This window comes from Loxodonta africana, chromosome X (genome assembly GCF_030014295.1).
Source record: "Loxodonta africana isolate mLoxAfr1 chromosome X, mLoxAfr1.hap2, whole genome shotgun sequence".
Lineage (NCBI taxonomy): Eukaryota > Metazoa > Chordata > Mammalia > Proboscidea > Elephantidae > Loxodonta > Loxodonta africana.
In genome coordinates, this window is record NC_087369.1 from 1,440,491 (window position 1) to 1,462,140 (window position 21,650).

Consider the following 21,650-nt stretch of genomic DNA (forward strand, 5'->3'; position numbering starts at 1 on the left):
CTTTGGAGCACATTTATACTTCGTATCGTGTGGGGTCACCATGAGTTAGAATTGGCCTGAAGGCTTGGGGTTTTTGTCATTAAGGGTGATGTATTAAATGGATAGCATGGCTCACACATAGTAAATGCCCAAAAAATTGGAATTAGTACCCTTGTTTCACAAAACTTTTCTGGCCATCAAGGTCCCAACATCCACCTTACCCTCTTTTGAAGCTCCCCTTGGGTACCCTGTGTTGAACATAGGGCTTCGAACTGGCTTCAACTGGTTCAATCATGGCTAATGAAGTGAAACTGGAAGAGACCTGAAATTTTAAAATTTGGGTGATTCAGAGCGATACCTGGAATGGGAAAAATTACTGGTCAAAGTTCTGGAATGGGAGACTCAGAAGAGACGTAGTGAGCCCTTTCAGGAATCGGATGCAGGAGACTGGATTATTGGCAGGACTGAGGAGAACAACACACATTCAAAACGGTTCAGCCAGCACCATCTTTGAGGAGGGCACCACCCTTTCCGACTCTGTGCAAAATCTGAAGGGCAAGAGATTTGGTTGCTATGCAACGTGAACGCTGCCCTTGTTTTCTAAGACGGAGATTAAGTTTCTAGCAGGGCTTTGACCTGTAATTTCTCTTCTTTCGGTTCTGGTTCTGGTGCACCCAAATTAAAAAAATTCGGGTCTGTTCTGATGTCACTTCCCCAGCCGTGACTGAACCGAGAAGACTCCATCTGAAGCCCCGGTTGAACAGTGGTGAGTCTGTGGCCTTCTGACCCTGGCTTTTCAGTTTGAAGAGAGGTAAGGCATTTGGGGCATCTGGAGAACATGACTGGGTTAGGGTCTTGCTTGCATATTGTGAGAACTGAATAAATACTGACCACCTTTATGTTTATAATGATAATAAATAACAACCTTTATAATGATAATAAATAGTGATCAGTTTTACAATAATAAATACTGACCACTTTTAGATTTATGATTATAAATTCTAAGCACTTTCATAATTATAATAAATTCTTCTCACTTTTATATTTATTATTACAATAAGTGCTGATCACCTTTATTTTTAATGTTGTAAGAAATGCTGATCTCATTTATATTTATTGTTACAGTAAATGCTTATCAGTCTTATATTTAATATAATAAATCCTGACCACCTTTATATTTATAATTATAATAAATGCTGATTACTTTTAAAGTTACTTTAATAAACGATGACCACTTTTATGATTGTAATAATAAAAAATGCTGGCCATTTTTATAATAGGACCCAAACAGTAGTCACACAGGCCCCACACGTTGTCTTTGAGTGCATCTGGACAAACACCTGGCCACCCCAGCACAGGTGCACATTTGGAAAAACTACAAAAAACATTTAGAAACGTGGGGGCGGTACAGGATCGCGCATGCCCAGTGCTGGGCCCCGCCGCCCCACCCACTTGTGTCCAGGAAGTCCCGCCCATCTAGGTCCCGGAAGTCCCGCCTACTCGAGGGGCGGGCACAGGCCGTTGGAACCCGGGGCCGCCGCGCGGCTGTTTCCGCGGGCCCGAGCGCCGGAAGCGGAAGTGCGTCACAGGGGCGTCGGGCGGCGGCGGCGGGTGGCGTCAGGGCCCCTCCGGCGGTCGGTAGCGGCGCCGGGCGGGGAGGCCGCGCTGCCGGGGCGTCGGGGACGCGAGGAGCTCCGGCGTCGGCGGCGGCCTGGGACGAGGCGGAGCCCCGCGCCGGTGAGCGCCCGCTCGGCCCGGCCCACCCGGCGACCGCCGTGCTGTCCGCGGGTCGGGCCGGGGGAGGGGTAGCGGGGCCCGGGGGGAGGGGGCGAGGCCGGGGCGCCGGGCGGCGGGGTTACCAGGACGACGGGGCTCGGGGTGACGGGGTGACCGCTGAGGGAAGTCGGGGTGCGGGGGCGAAGACCAGGAGTGCCCCGGGGGAGGGGCCGGGGGCACGGGGGCGACGCGGGGCAGCCGGGGGCCCTTGGGGCTGCTGGGGTCCTGGGGCGGGGTACTGACGGTGGTCGGGAGTGCCGGGGCGACTACGAGGTGTGTGCGGGGCGTGACCTGGAAGTGGAAGACCGAGGTGCTGGGCGGGGGGTGGGGCGGGCATGGCCGTAGCGGAAGGCCCAGGTGCTCTAGCCAAGACCTGGGGTACCGGGGGTGAGCGAAGGGAGGGGTTGGTAGGGGAGGGGGTTTACCGGGGCAACTCGGAGTTACCACGGCTACTGGAGGCCGCCAGGGTACTGGGGTCTGCCCGGTTCTGAGGCGACGGGTGCTGGGGGGTATCAGGGCGAGGGGGGGTTGGATGGGGTTACCAGTAAGGGCAGGGCGGGGGTGCCAGAGCATCTGGGGTTACAGGGGCGACACAGGGCAGCTGTGGATACTTAAGGCTACTGGGGTACTGGGGGCAACTGGGGAGATGCCAGAGAAGCCCCTGGGGTGACAGGGGTCTAAGTTGTGGGTCTGAGGCTGGCTAGGGGGAGCAGAGACAGCCTGGGGTTACCAGGGAAGCCACGCGACTGCTCAGATTCTGATTTTGGTTTTGGGGGGTGGTCTTCAGGCTTGAGGAGGTCATTGAGTCCACAGGCTGGGCCCCCGTCTGGCACCACCGATTTGCCCCAGTGCCTCTTCAGCCTGCTCAGACCCTGCCTCGGGGGCTCTGGGAGCAGTAGGGGTGTCCCCTGGGGCTGGACAGGGCTGACCGCCACCCCCTGCATTTGGGCTCCTCATTGGGATCAAGCTCGTCCACCAGAGCTCGGCTTCCCAGAAGAACTAACTTGTCAGACCAGTCCGAGGGAGTTCTCTGGTGGAGGGTGGAGGGGCAAGAGGCAGGCAGAGGCAGGTTGGGTTCTCAGCCTGAAGTTTTGGAGAAGCCCCTGTGCTTTGGACTCTAAGCTGGGCAAAGAGAAGTTGCATCTAGTCAAGGGATACGGCTCAATGGTTTTCTCAATCTCTCATTTCTTTCCTGTTTCATTAGCGTAAATACAGGGCCTCCGCCTCCTCCCCAGAACCTTTCCAGATGCCTAGAGCTGAGCTTTATCTCCCCTCCCGCCCCCAGCACCCTCCTGTGGAGCTGGGCAATTTCTAGCTTGTTCTTTGTGGTTATGCTGAAGTTAGGGGTCTTAATCCAGCTTCCTGTTCCCATGGTCCTTGGGGGAACCCCTGCTAGGATATGGTGGTGCGTGGCTTTTGATGCTAAACTTTTCCTTAAAAACTTTTTGTTAATCCAGTTTCTTTCCTGTTTAGTTTAATCTGTGGTTGTTGGGTGCCATGGAGTCGATTCTGACTCCTAGTGACCCCATGTGACGGAGTAGAACTGCCCCATAGGGTTTCCTAGGCTGTAATCTTTATGGGTGCAGATGGACACATCTTTTCTTCGTTGGAGCCACTGGTGGGTTTGAACCTCTGGCCTTTTGATTAGCAGCTGAGTACTTAACCACTGCACCACCAGTGCTCCTTCTTAAGTCCGTGTTGTCATTGTTGTTGTGTGCCATTGAGTCGAACCACCACTGTCTCCTGTTGTTGTCAGGTGCTATGCTATCAAGTCGATTCTGACTCCTAGTGACCCCATGTGACGGATCAGAAATGACCCACAGGGTTTCCTAGGCAGTCATCTTTCCAGGAGCAGATCAGAAGGCCTTATTCAGTCCATATTGTTGTTGATGTGTGCCTTCGAGTTGATTCTGACTCATAGTGACCCCATGTGACAGTGGAATTGTCCCATAGGGTTTCCTAGGATGTGATGTTTGTGGGACCACATTGCCAGGTCTTTTCTCCCACAGAGCCGCTGGGTGGGTTTGAACTGCCAACCTTTCAGTTAGCAACCGAATGCTTAACTGTTGTGCCTCCAGGGCTCTGGTCTCTTGCTTGGATGGTGAGAATTTCTACCCTGGGACCACCACTGCCTCCTGTTGTTAGGTGCCGTTGAGCCGATTCCAATTCCTGGTGACCCCATGTGACAGAGTAGAACTTCTTGATAGGGTTTTCTGGGCTGTGATCTTTATGAGAGCAGATCGCCAGGTCTTTTGCAGCACCTCTGGGTGGGTTAAAATGGCCAACCTCCCAGTTAGCAGATGAGTGCTTTAAGCACTGCACCACTAAGGTTCCTAAATTTAATGATTTTGAAAAACTCTGTTGGTGCTAGAGGCCAGTTTCTGTGACCCATTTTGTCTCCCAGCTTTGAGGGGCTGACCGGCGTGGGGACTCTCTGCCCTGGCACCACACCCTGACTCCCTGCCCTCTGCGTTTCAGGCCCTGCGCTCCGGCGATGGCAGCGGCTACCATTGTGCACGACACGTCTGAGGCGGTGGAGCTGTGCCCCCCGCACGGCCTGTACCTCAAGCCCATCACAAAGATGACCATCAGCGTGGCCCTGCCGCAGCTGAAGCAGCCGGGGAAGTCCATCTCCAACTGGGAGGTGATGGAGCGGCTCAAGGGCATGGTGCACAGCCACCAGTTCTCCACGCTACGCATTGCCAAGAGCACCATGGACTTCATCCGCTTCGAGGGCGAGGTGGAGAATAAGAGCCTGGTGAAGTCCTTCCTCGCTTGCCTGGACGGCAAGACCATCAAGCTTAGCGGCTTCTCTGACATCCTGAAGGTGCGTGCCGCCGAGTTCAAGATCGACTTCCCCACGCGCCATGACTGGGACTCCTTCTTCCGTGACGCGAAGGACATGAATGAGACCTTGCCGGGCGAGAGGCCGGACACCATCCACCTGGAGGGGCTGCCATGCAAGTGGTTTGCCCTGAAGGAGTCAGGCTCGGAGAAGCCCAGTGAGGAGGTGCTTGTCAGGGTGTTTGAGAAGTTTGGGGAGGTGCGCAACGTGGACATCCCCATGCTGGACCCCTACCGGGAGGAGATGACGGGCCGCAACTTCCACACATTCAGCTTCGGGGGGCACCTGAACTTCGAAGCCTACGTCCAGTACCGCGAGTATGCGGGCTTCATCAAGGCCATGAGCGCCCTGCGCGGCATGAAGCTCATGTTCAAGGGCGAGGACGGCAAGGCTGTGGCCTGCAACATCAAGGTGAGGAACTGGGCGTTTGTGCTGTGGGCCGCGGCGTTCCCCTGCCCGCTGTAAAGCCTTACCCCCTCAGACTGCCTGGAGCATGCCCCATCCACGCGGTTATAGCAGCCATCCGGTTTCCAGTAGAGTTCCAGATACACGGGAATGAAAGCGAGTGGCAGTTTCCACAGTTTGGCCTTTACAAATTTGGTGCCTTTAGGAAAATGTGGACGAGCCAGATGTCTTAAAGAGGGCCAAACGTTGACCATCAGGGATACTCTGAAAGAGCCGAGACAGAGCCCAAGCCGCCCAAAATGTCCCTTTAAAACAGGATCTGACGTTTCTTAAGTTATTACTGACTCTGAGTGTGTTTACTTTGCAGTGACGAGTAAACAGACATTCTGGAGGACCCTGCCTGTTACGCTGCGTGGTGTGGGGACAGTTTGCACATTCTGTTAGTGCCGGCCTGGGTCCCTGCAGCTGTGTGCTCGGTGGCTTTGGTTGGAGGGGCCCTGAATGCAGAGGGGGAAACCCGTACAACAGTACTAGCTGTTTTCGTTATAATAAGAGGTGAAGTTGAGATATGCACCAGGTCTTTTCTCCTGCGAAGCCGTTGGGTGGGTTTGAACCGTGATCTTTTGGTGAGCAGTCAAGAGCTTAACCACAGCACCACCAAGGCTTCTAACGTTCAGTGTAGCGTATGTATACAGGTAGTCTGAGACTTACGATGGGATTCCGTCCCAATAACTCCGTCATAAATCGGTTTTGATGTAAGTCGAATGCTTCATTTTTGTTAGTTTTCATTATTATTGCCTTTTATCATCGGTGTCTATAAATGCGACCTTTGTCTTTGGGAGTTGGAAACATTACACACAGATATAAGATGATATCGGCAAATTACATGCTACAACACTTTGTGTAGTATATATTACTAATGTTAAGAAATACCAAAAAAAAAAAAAGGACTGTCATAAGTACAGTTCATTGTAACTTGAACGCATCATAAGTCAGGGACTACCTGTATTAAATACAGTATAACCAGCTGCTGTTGAGTTTTATTCTCTGAACCATAACTCTGCTGTTGTGTGACTTCAGACCAATCAGTTTAACTCCCGGGCCGATGGCGAGTGAGGGTTTGACGTGAACTTGACCATAAACTTCTCAGCATCTGAAATAACCTGGTTTCCGTGGGATCGTGCCTTAACTTCCAGATTGCTTTTAGGTAATTCTCTACCGCACCGTCCTTTTGCTCTTCAAGGTTTCTTTTGACTCGACCAAACACCTGAGTGATGCCTCAATTAAGAAGCGGCAGCTGGAGAGACAGAAGCTTCAGGAGCTGGAGCAGCAGAGAGAAGAGCAGAAACGCAGAGAGAAAGAGGCTGAGGAGAAGCAGAGAGCGGAGGAAAGGTAAGGTCTGTGACGCCGCCGGCGCCTTCAGAGTGACTGCCTGGCACCTGGGGGCGTGTGTGTGTGTGCGTGCTTGTGCATGGCTGTGTTTGTGTGTGCGTGCGTGCATGAGACAATGTGGGGGGCTTCTCCTGTCATGGTTGTGACTCTCTCCCTGCCAGGTCCCGACCCCACCTTTCCTTTGGAGTCCCCTTCCTGCCGAGCACCGTTCAAGTATTTGCGCCGACCCGAGCAGAGTATCTTGGCCACGTTTGCAGTTTTACATTTAGATTGAAGACGTTAACAAGATGAAGTAGAGAATCAATGAAGTTAGTCAGATTTAAAAGAAAAAATCCCCAACTAAACAGCCTAGTTTCATTTTGGGGGCCTTTAAAAGCAATTGCTTCAATTTTTTCCTGGGGTTCAGGCTCCAAAGAGCAAACTCAGGTGACAGTTATTCTCCTCCTTTTTTTAAAATTTTTATTGTGCTTTAAGGGAAAGTTTACAAATCAAGTCAGTCTCTCATACAAATACTTATATACGCCTCACTATATACTCCTAATTGCTCTCCCCCTAATGAGACAGCACACTCCTTCCGTCCACTCTCTCTTCGTGTCCATTCTGCCAGCTTCTAACCCCCTCTGCCCTCTCATCTCCCCTCCAGATAGGAGATGCCAACATAGTCTCAAGTGTCTACTTGATCCAAGAAGCTCATTCTTCAGCAGCATCTTTTTCTATCCCATTGTCCAGTCCAACCCCTCTCTGAAGAGTTGGCTTTGGGAATGGTTCCTGTTCTGGGCTAACAGAAGGTCTGGGGACCATGACCGCCGGGGTTGTTCTAGTCCCAGTCAGACCATTAAGTCTGGTCTTTTTACGAGAATTAGTATTTCCTCCTTTTTTACCTTTTGTTTTTAGCATTATCAGAGTAATTAGTTGTTCTTAGGTACCCTCGAGTCAATTCCAAGTCGTTAAGATCCCATGTGACAGAGTAGAACTGCCCCATAGGATTTTCCGTTGGTGCAGTGGTTAAGAGCTCAGGCTACTAACCAAAAGGTGGGTAGTTTGAATCCACCAGCCGCTCCTTGGAGACCCCAGGGGGCAGTTCTCTAGAGTCACTATGAGTCGAGATTGATTTAGATGGCAACAGGTTTTTGGTCATCTTTAGGAAAGCAGATAGCCAAGTCTTTTTCTTGCGGAACCACTGGGTGGGTTCAAACTGCCAACCTTGCGGTTAGCAGCCGAGCGCTTTAACCACTGGGCCACTAGAGCTCCTATTGTAAAAAGCAACCTGGCTAACTATATCACATACATTTTGGAACATAAGGAATTCTTCATATCGTGTCTCTTGTAACTGTACATTGGTTATCTTCTAGCATATTTGTGCCCGTGTGTGCTCTACATATGTTTCCTCCGATTTGTCTTAGTGTTAAGCGTAGATAAGTTTCGATTGGCCCCGTGTCGCCTTTTTGTTGAACTGTAGTTAATTGATATAACTGTCTCCTGATTGCTGTGTGTCTTGTTTTCCACTCCCCACTATTGCAGATAATGCAGGAAAGGTGTGTTCATGCATTCAGATTTTTGGTCTCTGCACAAAGAGCCTCAGTCTTGAATTCCTCAGTAGTGGGTCCAAACCATTTGTGTTATTTTTTTTCTTCTTAGTTTTATTTATTTTGTTGTTGCTGAGAATATACACAGCAGAACATACACCATTTCAGCGGTTCCCACAGGTACAATTCAGTGACCTGGATGACGTTGGTGGAGTTGTGCAGCCATTCTCACCTGCATTCTCTCAGTCGTTCCTCTGCCGTTGACATAAACTCCGTGCCCCTTGGCTTCCTAGCTCATCTTTTGAGTTGCTTTTGACAAGTTGATCCCATACAGGTACTTCTTAAAAGAGTATAATGCTGAAGGGAGACCTTTACTGTTGTTGTTGTTAGGTGCCTGGGAATCAGTTCCTACTCAGAGCGGTCCCGTGCACGACAGGACGAAACACTGCCCGGTCCTGCGCCGTCCTCACAGTCGTTGTCATGCTTGAGCCCATTGTTGCAGCCACTGTGTCAGTCCATCTTATCAAGGTCTTCCTCTTTTTCACTGACCCTCTACTTTACCAAGCATGTGTCCTCCTCCATCCCTCCCTGCTAACATGTCCCAAGTACGTGAGGCGAAGTCTGGCCATCCTAGCTTCTAAGGAGCATGCTGACTGCTTTTTCCAGGACAGATTTGTTCATTCTTCTGGTAGTCTGTGGTATGCGTATTCAGTATTCTTTGCCAGCACCACAATTCAAAGGGATCAGCTCTTCAGTCTTCTCTTTTACTGCTTAAGCTAAAGTGTTACTTGGTTTTAAGATGCCTTCAGGGGATGTGTTTGGTTTAAGGTTTAAAGATTACCTCAAAAGACCCAAACCCATTGCCGACTCATAGCGACCCTATAGGACAGAGTCGAACTGCCCCATACGGTTTCCAAGGAGTGGCTGGTGGATTCAAACTGCCGACCTGTTGGTTAGTAGCCTGCGCTCCACGGGGTTTTCAGTGGCCGCTGTTTCGTAAGCAGATCACCAGGCCTTTTTTCCGAGGCGCCTTCAGCATTGCGGTTCGCAGCCCAGCATGTCTGCATTTCCACCTCCCGGGGACTTTTCCAAAGTCCAGTGGCCGCCTTGGGGGCTTCATCCTGAATGACGTTTAAAGCAGGCGTTGTCTGCAGGGCTCCACATAGCTGCTTCCAGGTGTGCACAGCTGTCTGTTTCTAAGCGTATGGGCTCTGCTTTGGGATCCCATGGGAAAGCCTCTTAGCAGACGCCCACACATGGACACCTTCACCCTTAGCTCTCCTCAGCGTGAACCTCCAGAGCCCTCACACTCTGCACGGGGTCGTTCCTGGCGCCGAAGGAGAGCTTTCATCGTGGGCTGTGATCCCGGCCACGGCCTTGGACCTCCTCATTCCAGCGAGCTGCTCTTCCTCTTTCTCACCTTCTCTGCAGGTCTGGCCTTGCCGCTGTCCTCCTCAGCCCCGTGCCTGTTGACGGTGGCCGCCTGGCCATCAGAAGCTGTACTCTGGTTTTGCATCTCTGTCTCAGGTCACCATGGAGGGCCTTGGCTCCTTCACTTAGCCAGTTGGTTTTCTGGGGGAATTTTAAAGCCGGATTGGCAAGGGTGCACATTCTTCGGGCCTTCCCAGGGGCTACAGCGCCTCTGGTTGTGTCTGTTCCTCATTTCGGACGCTTTCCTCACCCCCAAGAAAAAGCTGTTAGGTTCTGAGTTGTTTGTAGGTGGTGTGGGTTTGCTCTAAAGAAAAGCTGTGCTCACCAGATTGTATTGAACAGCCTCAAGGGATTTCCACGTGAGTGCCTGCTTGTCAGCACATTCTTGTCCCCAGGCACGCCTGAGCAAACCTCCTGGGCCTGTGCAGAAGGCAGCAGCCAAGCTTCCCTAGGACTTCTGTGCTGTCTCCAGGGTGGCCTCAGACCTGTGGAGGCCTGGGCTTTGTCCAGGGCGGCCTCAGACCCGTGGATGCCTGGGTGCTCTCTCTGAGGCCCGTGGGCATGCCTGGGTGCCCTTGGGGTGGCCTTAGCCCCGTCGACATGCTCAGGTGCTTTCTCTGGGGCAGCCTCAGACCCATGGACACCTGGTTGCTCTCTGGAGGTAGTCTCAGACCCGTAGACAGCTGGGTGCTCTCTCTAGGGCAGCCTCAGACCCATGGACATCTGGGTGCTCTCTGGGGCGGCCTCAGATCCGTGGACACCTCGGCACTCTCTTTAGTGTGGCCTCAGACCCCTGGACGCCTGGGCCCTCTCTGTAGGGTGGCCTCAGACCTGTGGAAACCTGGGTGCTATCTTAGGCGGCGTCAGGCCCATGAACACCTAGGCGCTCTCTGGGGCAGCTTCAGACTTGTGGACATCGGGGCACTCTATCTAGGGCGGCCTCAGACCTGTGGAAACCTGGGCGCTCCCTGGGGCGGCCTCAGACCTGTGGGTATCGGTTTGGGTTGGAGGAAGGAAGGGTCTCTGAGGGACTGGCTCTGGGGGGCTGCATCTTAAGTCTGGGGTGTTGTTGCTGGTTTTGGGGGCACCGAGCTTCGGGGGCAGGTGGTGGCTCCTGCCTTCTCTCAAAGCTTCTGTGTGCATGTCCCCGTGGCCCTCGGTCTGTGTTTATTTAGGGCCACACACAGTTTTCACACCGCAAACTTGACCGGCTCTGGGTGTACAGCGGGAACTTGTACAAAGTCGGGTGCCCATGGCCATCATCCAGACGCAGAGCAGCCCCCTTGCCTGTAAATATCCCTTTGGGACCCTTTGCAACCCACCTGCACCCCCGGCCCCTGGCTCCGGGCACCCACCTGTCAGCTCCCTGTCGTAGGTTTGCCTTTCCTAGGATTTCGTAGCAAAGGACTCATACAGTGTGTGGTCTTACGTGTTTGACTCCTTTCACCCAGTGCGGTGTCTGTGGGTGCTTCCGTGTGCTTGTCCGTATTCTTGTTTGGTTCCTTCTTGGTGTCCCATAATGTCGCAGGGCATTGTGCAAACCCTTTGATTCCTCGTCAATAGACAGGCAGACAACTGCCGATGAGTCAGCTTGACTTATGGAGACCCCACGTACAACAGAATGAAACACTGACCACCCTGCACCATCTTCACCATTGTTGGCATGCTCTGTATTTTGAGTGCCTTCCAACCTAGGGGGCTCATCTTCCAGCACTAATTTTCAGAAGTAGATTGCCAGGCCTTTCTTCCTACTCTCAGTCTGGAAGTTCTGCTGAAACCCGTCCACCGTGGATGACCCTGCTGGTGTTTGAGATACCGGCAGTATGGCTTCTAGCATCACAGCAAATATGCAAGTCCCCACAGTATGACAGGTGGCGGCGGGGTTGCGGGGAGGTGGGTCTCCCCACTGGGAGCACATTTTAGCACTTAAACTTGTAATTTTTAGAAATTCATCCACTTTGGGCTGAAACCCATCCCATTGCCTCTACTCCTTATACTTTGTCTTCTCGGCTGACGCGCTGGGGTGACGTTGGACACCTTGCTATGTTTGTATCAGCCCTTTCTCTGTGAGGATGGCGCAGGACCGGGTGGCGTTTCATTCTGTTGTACATCAGGTCACTATGAGTCAGATCCGACTCGACGATATCTACCAACAACAACGTTCATATTTGTCTTCTGAAATGTGCTTTATTTTCCTGTTCGGTTGTTTGCCATTTCGTTTGCGGCGGCTCAGAACACTATGGGTTCCGGGTAGTCATGTTTTGTGCCACTGCAGATATTTTAAATCCCAGCGTACTGCTTACCTTCCTAGTGCGGATAGCGTCCGTTACTCAGAACTGAACTCTGTGTGTCGTCAAACCCATCAGCCCTTTTCTTCTTGGTTTCTGGTTTGGGGTCACACTTAGCGGACTCTGTCGAAATACGATGAAATGCGTCACTCTTGTGTATGTCTGCTCCTCCTCGGGGCTCTTTGATGCTCTGGTACTTAGTTTTCGGTGAGTAGTTAGATTGTGGATATTATCTCCTTATCTTTCTTAGTCATCAGGGTTCTGTACAGAAGCAGAACCAGTAAGATGTCTGCATCTGTGTCTATATCTACATCTGTGTCATCTGTGCCCGTGTCATCCCTATGTCAATATCTGTATGTTCTGTCTGTATGTCTGTAACTGTATCTACACGTATGTCATCCGTGTATCTGTATGCACATGTATATCCTACCCCTATCTCTTTGTTTATATCGTGTCTATATTATCCGTAAAAACGAAGCCAAACCCATTGTGTTGAGTCAGTTCCAGCTCATACTGACCCCGTAAGACACAGTAGAACTGCCCTATAGGGTTTCCAAAGTGTCATCTGTACAGAAGCCACATCTTTCTCCTGTGGGTTCAAACCACTGACCTTTCGGTCAGCAGCCGAGTGCTTAAACCACCGTGTCACCAGGGCTCCTCATATCATCTATACCCATCTGTATCTGTATCCTATCCGTGTCACGCGGTTCTACGTGTACATCTCTTTCATCAGCTCCATGTTGATCTCTGTGTCTGTGTCATCTCTGTCTACGTCCCTGTCACCTATAGCCAGGTCACCTATAACTATATCCATAGTCTCTGTGTATCTGTGTCATCTCTGTCTACATCCCTGTCACCTATAGCCATGTCACCTATGACTGTGTCCATAGTCTCTGTGTCTGTGTCATCTCTGTCTACATCCCCGTCACCTATAGCCATGTCACCTATGACTGTGTCCATAGTCTCTGTGTCTGTGTCATCTCTGTTTACATCCCTGTCACCTATAGCCATGTCACCTATAACTGTGTCCATAGTCTCTGTGTCTGTGTCCTCTCTGTCTACATCCCCGTCACCTATAGCCATATCACCTATGACTGTGTCCATAGTCTCTGTGTCTGTGTCATCTCTGTCTACATCCCCGTCACCTGTAGCCATGTCACCTATAACTGTGTCCATAGTCTCTGTGTCTGTGTCATCTCTGTCTACATCCCTGTCCCCTCTAGCCATGTCACCTATAACTGTGTCCATAGTCTCTGTGTCTGTGTCATCTCTGTCTACATCCCTGTCCCCTCTAGCCATGTCACCTATAACTGTGTCCATAGTCTCTGTGTCTGTGTCATCTCTGTCTACATCCCTGTCCCCTCTAGCCATGTCACCTATAACTGTGTCCATAGTCTCTGTGTCTGTGTCATCTCTGTCTACATCCCTGTCACCTATAGCCATGTCACCTATAACTGTGTCCATAGTCTCTGTGTCTGTGTCATCTCTGTCTACATCCCCGTCACCTGTAGCCATGTCACCTATAACTGTGTCCGTAGTCTCTGTGTCTGTGTCATCTCTGTCTACATCCCCGTCACCTCTAGCCATGTCACCTATAACTGTGTCCATAGTCTCTGTGTCTGTGTCCTCTCTGTCTACATCCCCGTCACCTCTAGCCATGTCACCTATAACTGTGTCCATAGTCTCTGTGTCTGTGTCCTCTCTGTCTACATCCCCGTCACCTATAGCCATGTCACCTATAACTGTGTCCATAGTCTCTGTGTCTGTGTCCTCTCTGTCTACATCCCCGTCACCTATAGCCATGTCACCTATAACTGTGTCCGTAGTCTCTGTGTCTGTGTCATCTCTGTCTACATCCCCGTCACCTCTAGCCATGTCACCTATAACTGTGTCCATAGTCTCTGTGTCTGTGTCATCTCTGTCTACATCCCCGTCACCTCTAGCCATGTCACCTATAACTGTGTCCGTAGTCTCTGTGTCTGTGTCATCTCTGTCTACATCCCTGTCACCTCTAGCCATGTCACCTATAACTGTGTCCATAGTCTCTGTGTCTGTGTCATCTCTGTCTACATCCCCGTCACCTATAGCCATGTCACCTATAACTGTGTCCGTAGTCTCTGTGTCTGTGTCCTCTCTGTCTACATCCCCGTCACCTATAGCCATGTCACCTATAACTGTGTCCATAGTCTCTGTGTCTGTGTCATCTCTGTCTACATCCCCGTCACCTATAGCCATGTCACCTATAACTGTGTCCGTAGTCTCTGTGTCTGTGTCATCTCTGTCTACATCCCCGTCACCTCTAGCCATGTCACCTATAACTGTGTCCATAGTCTCTGTGTCTGTGTCATCTCTGTCTACATCCCCGTCACCTCTAGCCATGTCACCTATAACTGTGTCCATAGTCTCTGTGTCTGTGTCCTCTCTGTCTACATCCCCGTCACCTATAGCCATGTCACCTATAACTGTGTCCATAGTCTCTGTGTCTGTGTCATCTCTGTCTACATCCCCGTCACCTCTAGCCATGTCACCTATAACTGTGTCCATAGTCTCTGTGTCTGTGTCATCTCTGTCTACATCCCCGTCACCTCTAGCCATGTCACCTATAACTGTGTCCATAGTCTCTGTGTCTGTGTCATCTCTGTCTACATCCCCGTCACCTCTAGCCATGTCACCTATAACTGTGTCCATAGTCTCTGTGTCTGTGTCATCTCTGTCTACATCCCCGTCACCTATAGCCATGTCACCTATAACTGTGTCCATAGTCTCTGTGTCTGTGTCATCTCTGTCTACATCCCCGTCACCTCTAGCCATGTCACCTATAACTGTGTCCATAGTCTCTGTGTCTGTGTCCTCTCTGTCTACATCCCCGTCACCTATAGCCATGTCACCTATAACTGTGTCCATAGTCTCTGTGTCTGTGTCATCTCTGTCTACATCCCCGTCACCTCTAGCCATGTCACCTATAACTGTGTCCATAGTCTCTGTGTCTGTGTCATCTCTGTCTACATCCCCGTCACCTCTAGCCATGTCACCTATAACTGTGTCCATAGTCTCTGTGTCTGTGTCATCTCTGTCTACATCCCCGTCACCTATAGCCATGTCACCTATAACTGTGTCCATAGTCTCTGTGTCTGTGTCATCTCTGTCTACATCCCTGTCACCTCTAGCCATGTCACCTATAACTGTGTCCATAGTCTCTGTGTCTGTGTCATCTCTGTCTACATCCCCGTCACCTCTAGCCATGTCACCTATGACTGTGTCCATAGTCTCTGTGTCTGTGTCATCTCTGTCTACATCCCTGTCACCTCTAGCCATGTCACCTATAACTGTGTCCATAGTCTCTGTGTCTGTGTCATCTCTGTCTACATCCCTGTCACCTCTAGCCATGTCACCTATAACTGTGTCCATAGTCTCTGTGTCTGTGTCATCTCTGTCTACATCCCCGTCACCTATAGCCATGTCACATATAACTGTGTCCATAGTCTCTGTGTCTGTGTCATCTCTGTCTACATCCCCGTCACCTCTAGCCATGTCACCTATAACTGTGTCCATAGTCTCTGTGTCTGTGTCCTCTCTGTCTACATCCCCGTCACCTATAGCCATGTCACCTATAACTGTGTCCATAGTCTCTGTGTCTGTGTCATCTCTGTCTACATCCCCGTCACCTATAGCCATGTCACCTATAACTGTGTCCATAGTCTCTGTGTCTGTGTCCTCTCTGTCTACATCCCTGTCCCCTATAGCCATATCACCTATGACTGTGTCCATAGTCTCTGTGTCTGTGTCATCTCTGTCTACATCCCTGTCCCTTATAGCCATGTCACCTATAACTGTGTCCATAGTCTCTGTGTCTGTGTCATCTCTGTCTACATCCCTGTCACCTATAGCCATGTCACCTATAACTGTGTCCATAGTCTCTGTGTCTGTGTCATCTCTGTCTACATCCCTGTCACCTATAGCCATGTCACCTATAACTGTGTCCATAGTCTCTCTGTCTGTGTCATCTGTGTCTACATCCCTGTCACCTATAGTCATATCACCTATAACTGTATCCATATTCTCTGTATCACCTATAAACATGTTGCCGTGAAGTGGATTCCAACTCATAGCGACCCAGGGTTTCCAAGAAGTGGCTGGTGGATTTGAACTGCTGACCTTTTGGTTAGCAGTTGAGCTCATCACCACTGCGCCACCAGGGCTCCATGTCGTCTGTGTTTGTATCTGTATAATCTATAACATCTCGTACCTGTGTCACCTTATCCATACAGTGTGTTTATCTGTAGGGATACCTATGACTAGATCTGTGACTACCTACATCTGTGTCATCTACCTGTTTGTCATCTACAGCTGTGTCATCTATTTCTGTATCTAATATGTATAGACATAGGCATCTGTACATACATGTCTGGAGCCCTGGTGGTGTGGTGGTTGAGCGCCATCATCTATATCCACACTTATGTCATCTATATATAACATGTATAAAAAAAAAAAATACATATAAAAAACAAAAACCAAACCCGTTGCCATCCAGTCGATTCCAACTCCTAGTGACCCTATAGGACAGAGTAGAACTGCCCCATAGGGTTTCCAGGGAACAGCTGGTAGAGTCAAACTGCCGACCTTTTGGTTAGCAGCCATAGTACTTAACCACTACACCACCAGGGTTTCCCCCATATGGATAGATGTCTGGAGCCCTGGTGGCGCAGTGGTTGAGAACTTGGCTACTAACCAGAAGATCGGCAGTTCAGATCCACCAGCCACTCTTTGGAAACCCCGCGGGGCAGTTCTACTCTGTCTTGTGCGGTTGCTGTGAGTCAGAATCGACTCAACGGCAACAGGTGTTTTCTTTGTTACGTGTGTCTGTATATAGAGATTGTTTTTTAAAGAATTGACTCAGGTGATTACAGGGGCAGGCAAGTCCAAAATCTGTAGGTCGGCTGATGGGAAGAGGGAGGGAGTTCTGGCAAGATAGCTGTGTATGGTCTGGAGACACAACACGCCCTAGGGAAACTCCCTTGTTGCCCTTACGGCCTTCAACTGATTGGATCAGGCCCACCCACATTGGGGAAGGTGATCTGCTTTACTTGGGCCGGCCGATTTGGTCCCATGTGACTGCTCCATAGCAGTGCCTATGCTACAGTCCGACCAAAGACGCAGGCACTAGTACCCACCCTCTGAGTACTCACCCTCCTGGTTAAAACGCCACCCTTGCCGTACACCAGGTGGGTGTTTCCCGGCACTTGGCGGCCGCCCTCTTTGACCTGAGTGTCGCCTGTGTCTCTTGCAGGAAGCAGAAGGAGCTGGAGGAGCTGGAGCGAGAGCGGAAGAGGGAGGAGAAGCTCCGCAAACGAGAGCAGAGACAGCGGGACCGCGCGCTTCGCCGCAGCCAGAAGAAGCTCGAGCGGCTGCAGGCTGAGGAGCAGAGGAAGCTGCAGGACAAGATCAGGTCGGAGGAGAGGAAGCTGCTGCTGGCTCAGAGGAACCTCCAATCCATCCGACTGATTGCCGAGCTGCTCAGCAGGGCCAAGGTAACCGCGCGTACCTTTCCCACGGCCCACTAGCACCTGCTTCTGGTCACGGCTGCTGCGCAGCTTGGAAACGCCGGCTCCCTGGGCTCAGCGAGGCGCAGCTGTAACCGGGAGGGGCTGGGGAGTCTCCATACTGAGGGTACGAGGGTACACAGTCGCCCTCCGATAGATTGCAGCCTTCTCTTTCCAAAGTTCTGAGCATCGGAGGGCGCTCCTCTTTCGCCAAGGCCATAAACCAGACCAACTGACGTGGAGTCGATGGCGACTCCCAGCGGCCCTAGAGGACAGAGTAGAACTCCCCCTTTGGGTTTCCAAGGCTGTCAGTCTTTATGGAAGCAGATTGCCAGGTTTTTCTCTCGCAGAACGGCTGGCGGGTTGGAACTGCTGACTAAAAGGTCAGTAGCTGAGCGCCTAACCACTGTGCTAGAATCTTTGTGAGAGCTGGGTTCGATTCCCAGCCAAGGCACCTCCTGTGCAGCCCCCACCCGTCTGTCAGCGGAGGCTTGCGTGTTGCCGTGATGCCGAACAGGTTTCAGGGGAGCTTCCAGACTAAGACAGACTAGGAAGAAAGGCCTGGAGATCTCCTTCTGAAAATCAGCCAGTGAAAACCCAGTGGATCACAACAAAGTATCGTCCAGTAGGGTTGCTATGAGTCGGAATCAACTCGACAACAGTGGGCTTGTTTTTTTTTTTTAATAGCCCTGGAGAGTTCAGTGATAGTTCAGTGGTAGAACTCTTGCCTTCCGTGTGGGAGACCTGGGTTCAATTCCCGGCCAAAGGACTTCATATGCAGCCACCACCCGTCTGTCAGTGGAGGCTTGCCTGCTGCTGTGATGCTGGACAACTTTCAGTGGCACTTCCAGATTAAGAGACTAGGAAGAAAGGCCTGATGATCTCCTGCTGGAAACCAGCCAGTGAAAACGCTGTGGATCACAGCGGTCTCATCCCATTGTGCGTGAGGTTGCCATGAGTCGGGGGCTGACATGGCAGCTAAAAGCACTGGTAAAGCTCAAACCCGTTGCCATTGAGTTGATTCTGACTCATAATGACCCCATAGGACAGAGTAGAACTGCCCCGTAGTTTCCAAAGAGCGCCTGGTGGATTCGAACTGCTGACCTTTTCCTTAGCAGCCGTAGCACTTAACCACTATGACACCAGGGTTTCCGTTCACATCAGAGCCCTCCAAACACCGGCCCAGTGTCTGTGGCGTCCCAGGGGCAAAGAGCCACCTTTTCCCCAGTGAAAAGGGCATTGCTGAGAGTGAGGAAGGTCCCTGGCCCTTATGAGTGTCCTGCAGCCTGTGGCGCCTCCCTGAGCCCTGGTCTGTTCATCAGGCCCTGCCTGCACCCCCACAAGGCAGCCCACTTAGCAGGACGACACAGACCGAGCCCACTCCTTCAAAATGGGCCGGTGGCCGCCCAGGCGAGGCTGGCATTGGGCCGGCATCCTCTCGGTCTCTGCTGAGCTGAACTCAACGGACCTCTTGGCTCCTGGGATGTGGGCAGCCACCCCGACCCGAGAGGGGGTCCTAAGAGCTTGCCCCTTGGTGCTGCCATTGGCTGGTAATGCCTTGGGCGGGGGGCAGGTGGACAGAGAAGCGTCCCATGCGCTCCTCGCTCCGGGAAGGCCGCGTCCCCGCGACCCGTAACCTATTATCTAATTACAGTCGCGATAAGTCCCGGGAAGGAGAAGGGGAGGCGAGCCGAGACTCGGGGCAGCTCAGTGCTGGCTTCACGGTGAATATTGAAGACGCGAGCCCAGCCGGCCCGTGCGTTTGCTTGGCGCCCAGCGCCCCACAGCTGGCACGTGCTCGGGGGCTCTGCCCCAGGTCCGCTGTGGGATGAACACGGGCGGGGCCGGCACCGTCCCAGGTGCCCACGCTGGTAGAGCGAGGAGCTTCTTCCTCGCTCGCACTTGGACCTTGGAGGAGCCAGGTGGCTTCCTCCTCGTCCACCCAGCGCCCTAGGGCCCTGCGCCCCCGCCTCCGCGGTGCGCCCAGGTAGGAGCGAATGGCGGCCCTGTTCTGAGTGCGCTCTCCTCCTCCGCCAGGCCGTGAAGCTGCAGGAGGCTGAGCGACAGGACGAGCGGAGGCGACTGCAGGCGCAGGAGGAGCGGAGGCGGCTGCAGGAGGCGGAGCTGCGGCGCGTGGAGGAGGAGAAGGAGCGTGCGCTGGGGCTGCAGCGCAAGGAGCGCGCCCTGCGGGAGCGTCTTCTCAGCATCTTACTCAGCCGCCAGGGAGACGTGGCACCGCGCGCGCAGGACGAGCTGGCCACGGCGCACGCTGACCTGCTGCGGCCTGTGCTGGACATGTTGCAGAGCGTGTCCGTCAGCTGTGCGGGCGCTGCCCCTCCCAAGGAGGCCTCTGCGCGCCCAGATGCTGTGCCCCATCCCGGAGATGTGAATGGGAGTGCGGCCGAGGAGGCACCTGGCGCGGATGTCACGAACTCCCGCGCGGCCCCAGCTGCAGGCTCGCCCGAGAAGGGGTGTCCCGGAGTCTTGGCTTGCATCCCCGACAACACTCAGCAGCCCAAAGGTGCGCCCGCCAGCAGCCAGAACTCGCCCAAGAGGGATGTCCGCTCCGAGCAGGACAAGTGCAACCGTGCACCCAGCGCGGGCCGGGGCCGCGCCAGCCGGGACCGTGGTTCTGAAGGCCAGCACCGGGCGCGCAGCCGGGCGCGCAGGGCGGGCAGCGCAAAAGACGCGCGGCAGCGGGCGGGCCGGCGGCCTCACAGCAGGCGCTCTCCACGGGACCAGAGTTCAACCCGGCGCGGTGGCAGCGCGGACCATGCGCGTTCGCGGCGCTCTCGGTCTAGGGAGCGGTCCAGCCGCAGGGAGCGCAGCCGTGGCCGCAGGAGCAGCGGCAGCCGCAAGCGCAGCCGCCGTCGCAGTGGGCGCTCGCGCTCGCGCTCCGCCAGCCGGCACCGGAGCACCTGGAACAGGTAATGAAGGGCCGGCCTCCCCAGCCCGGGAGCAGGCCAAGCCGCCTGCTGTCCACCCGCCGCTCGCTAAGCCTCAGCGCCGAATGTCCAAGGAGCCCAGCCCTGCGGGGGAAGGAAGACGCACGGGCGGACAGCGTGCGCCATACTCAGTTCCCTGTGGTTGAAGAAGGCGCACTGGGGCTTTCTTTTCAGAAGTATAGCGGTCAGTCAGTAGCTTTAGCTTTCCTCTGGAAAATTCTGATCCGATAGCTTTAACGTCACCGATCTCGCTAAATCCGGACAAACGTGTAGACTGACGGTTTTATGAGACCTACCGCATAGATACGTGCAGCGTTCCTACCTGGATTTTTGTGCGCGCCCTGGACATTCACACGACCAGCAGCAGGTGGGTGGCCAAAGGCTATGGACCGCACAGTGCCACCTGGGGTACTGAAGAGAAATACCCTTTCCCTTGTGATTTTTTTTTTTTTTTTTAATCTTAACTGATAGAAAAACTTGGGTAGAACGCCCACAGGCCACAGTGCTCTGGGCATGTTAAGTCGTGTGTGAAGATGGTACAAGCCGTTAAAATCAGCAATTCAGATGTGACCGTCCTTCAGATATCTGTACACCACGGGGGTGTGGTACGGGACGTGCTGTAACTTCTAGAACCTTCACTCTTTGCAAATTCAAGTAATTCAACGTTTAAAAAAAAAATGGGTTAAAAGCTTTGGTTTCTAGTAAAGATTAGCGTGTGTGGTTTTTTCAAAGAAGCTGTTTTTGCTAAATTATTTTTACTCGAGGCGTTTCCAACAGATTTAAGCCGGCAAAGTTGTTAAATTTTATAATCGTTTGCTTCTCCAAAAAACAAAGACAAGAAAAAAAAAAAAAACCGCGAAGCTCAGGAATACTTAAAAACAGTTGTAACCTTCGCCGTTATGGAAGAGCGTGTCTGTTCAGTTGGCATTTTTATGGTGAAATAAAGCTGTTTTACAATGAACCAAAGCTTTTCCTGTTTATATTTGTTCACAGTGGGTTTTTGTGTTCTTTGGGTTGTAATCTAGCGCTGCTAGGAGAGAAACACCCCAAGGGGGTGGCTTTAACAAACAGGCTTTCTCTTGCAGTTCAGGCGGCTAGAGGTCTGACTCGGGGCGCCTGCTCTAGGGGAAGGCTCGCTCTCTCTGTCAGCTCTGGGGGAAGCTCCTTGTCTGTTCTCAGACCTTCTGTCCGCTGGCTCCTGGGTGATCTCCACCTGGCATGTCTCCGCCTCTGTGCTATTTTCTCTACCTAATCGGCTCAGTTTGTATCTCAAAAGAGATTGATTTGAGATGTACTGGACACTAATCTTGCCTTATTAACAACACAGAAAACCCATTCCCAAGTGGGATTATAACCGCAGATACAGGGGTTAGGATTGGCAGCACATATATTTGGGGGACCTGTAACGGGTTGTAGTATCTAGCTGAGCATGGTTTAGGATATTTACAGTATCTGGAACTGGCAGGAGTTCATTTATGCAGCTGAGAGTCTGAGAGTCGGTGGTACACTCCACACCCCTGTTG

The 21,650-nt window shown here is 52.3% G+C and overlaps 2 protein-coding genes across 2 annotated transcripts; one reads left to right on the forward strand and one right to left on the reverse strand.

The window, feature by feature from the left end:
- Positions 1 to 1,562: 1,562 nt before the first annotated feature.
- Positions 1,563 to 2,699, reverse strand: LOC135228857 (nascent polypeptide-associated complex subunit alpha, muscle-specific form-like). Its single transcript, XM_064277978.1, has 4 exons — positions 2,486 to 2,699; positions 2,377 to 2,393; positions 2,181 to 2,257; positions 1,563 to 1,980 (listed from the first exon to the last, which is right to left on the reverse strand). Exons 1-4 carry the CDS (start codon positions 2,697 to 2,699, stop codon positions 1,563 to 1,565), a joined length of 726 nt encoding a protein of 241 aa, XP_064134048.1.
- AKAP17A (A-kinase anchoring protein 17A) lies at positions 1,632 to 21,087 on the forward strand. The gene is made up of 5 exons (XM_064277882.1): positions 1,632 to 1,716; positions 4,234 to 5,011; positions 6,249 to 6,397; positions 16,930 to 17,170; positions 19,220 to 21,087. The coding sequence occupies exons 2-5, from the start codon at positions 4,250 to 4,252 to the stop codon at positions 20,111 to 20,113; spliced, it is 2,046 nt and encodes a 681-aa protein (XP_064133952.1). The 5' UTR covers positions 1,632 to 1,716; positions 4,234 to 4,249; the 3' UTR covers positions 20,114 to 21,087.
- Positions 21,088 to 21,650: the final 563 nt, after the last annotated feature.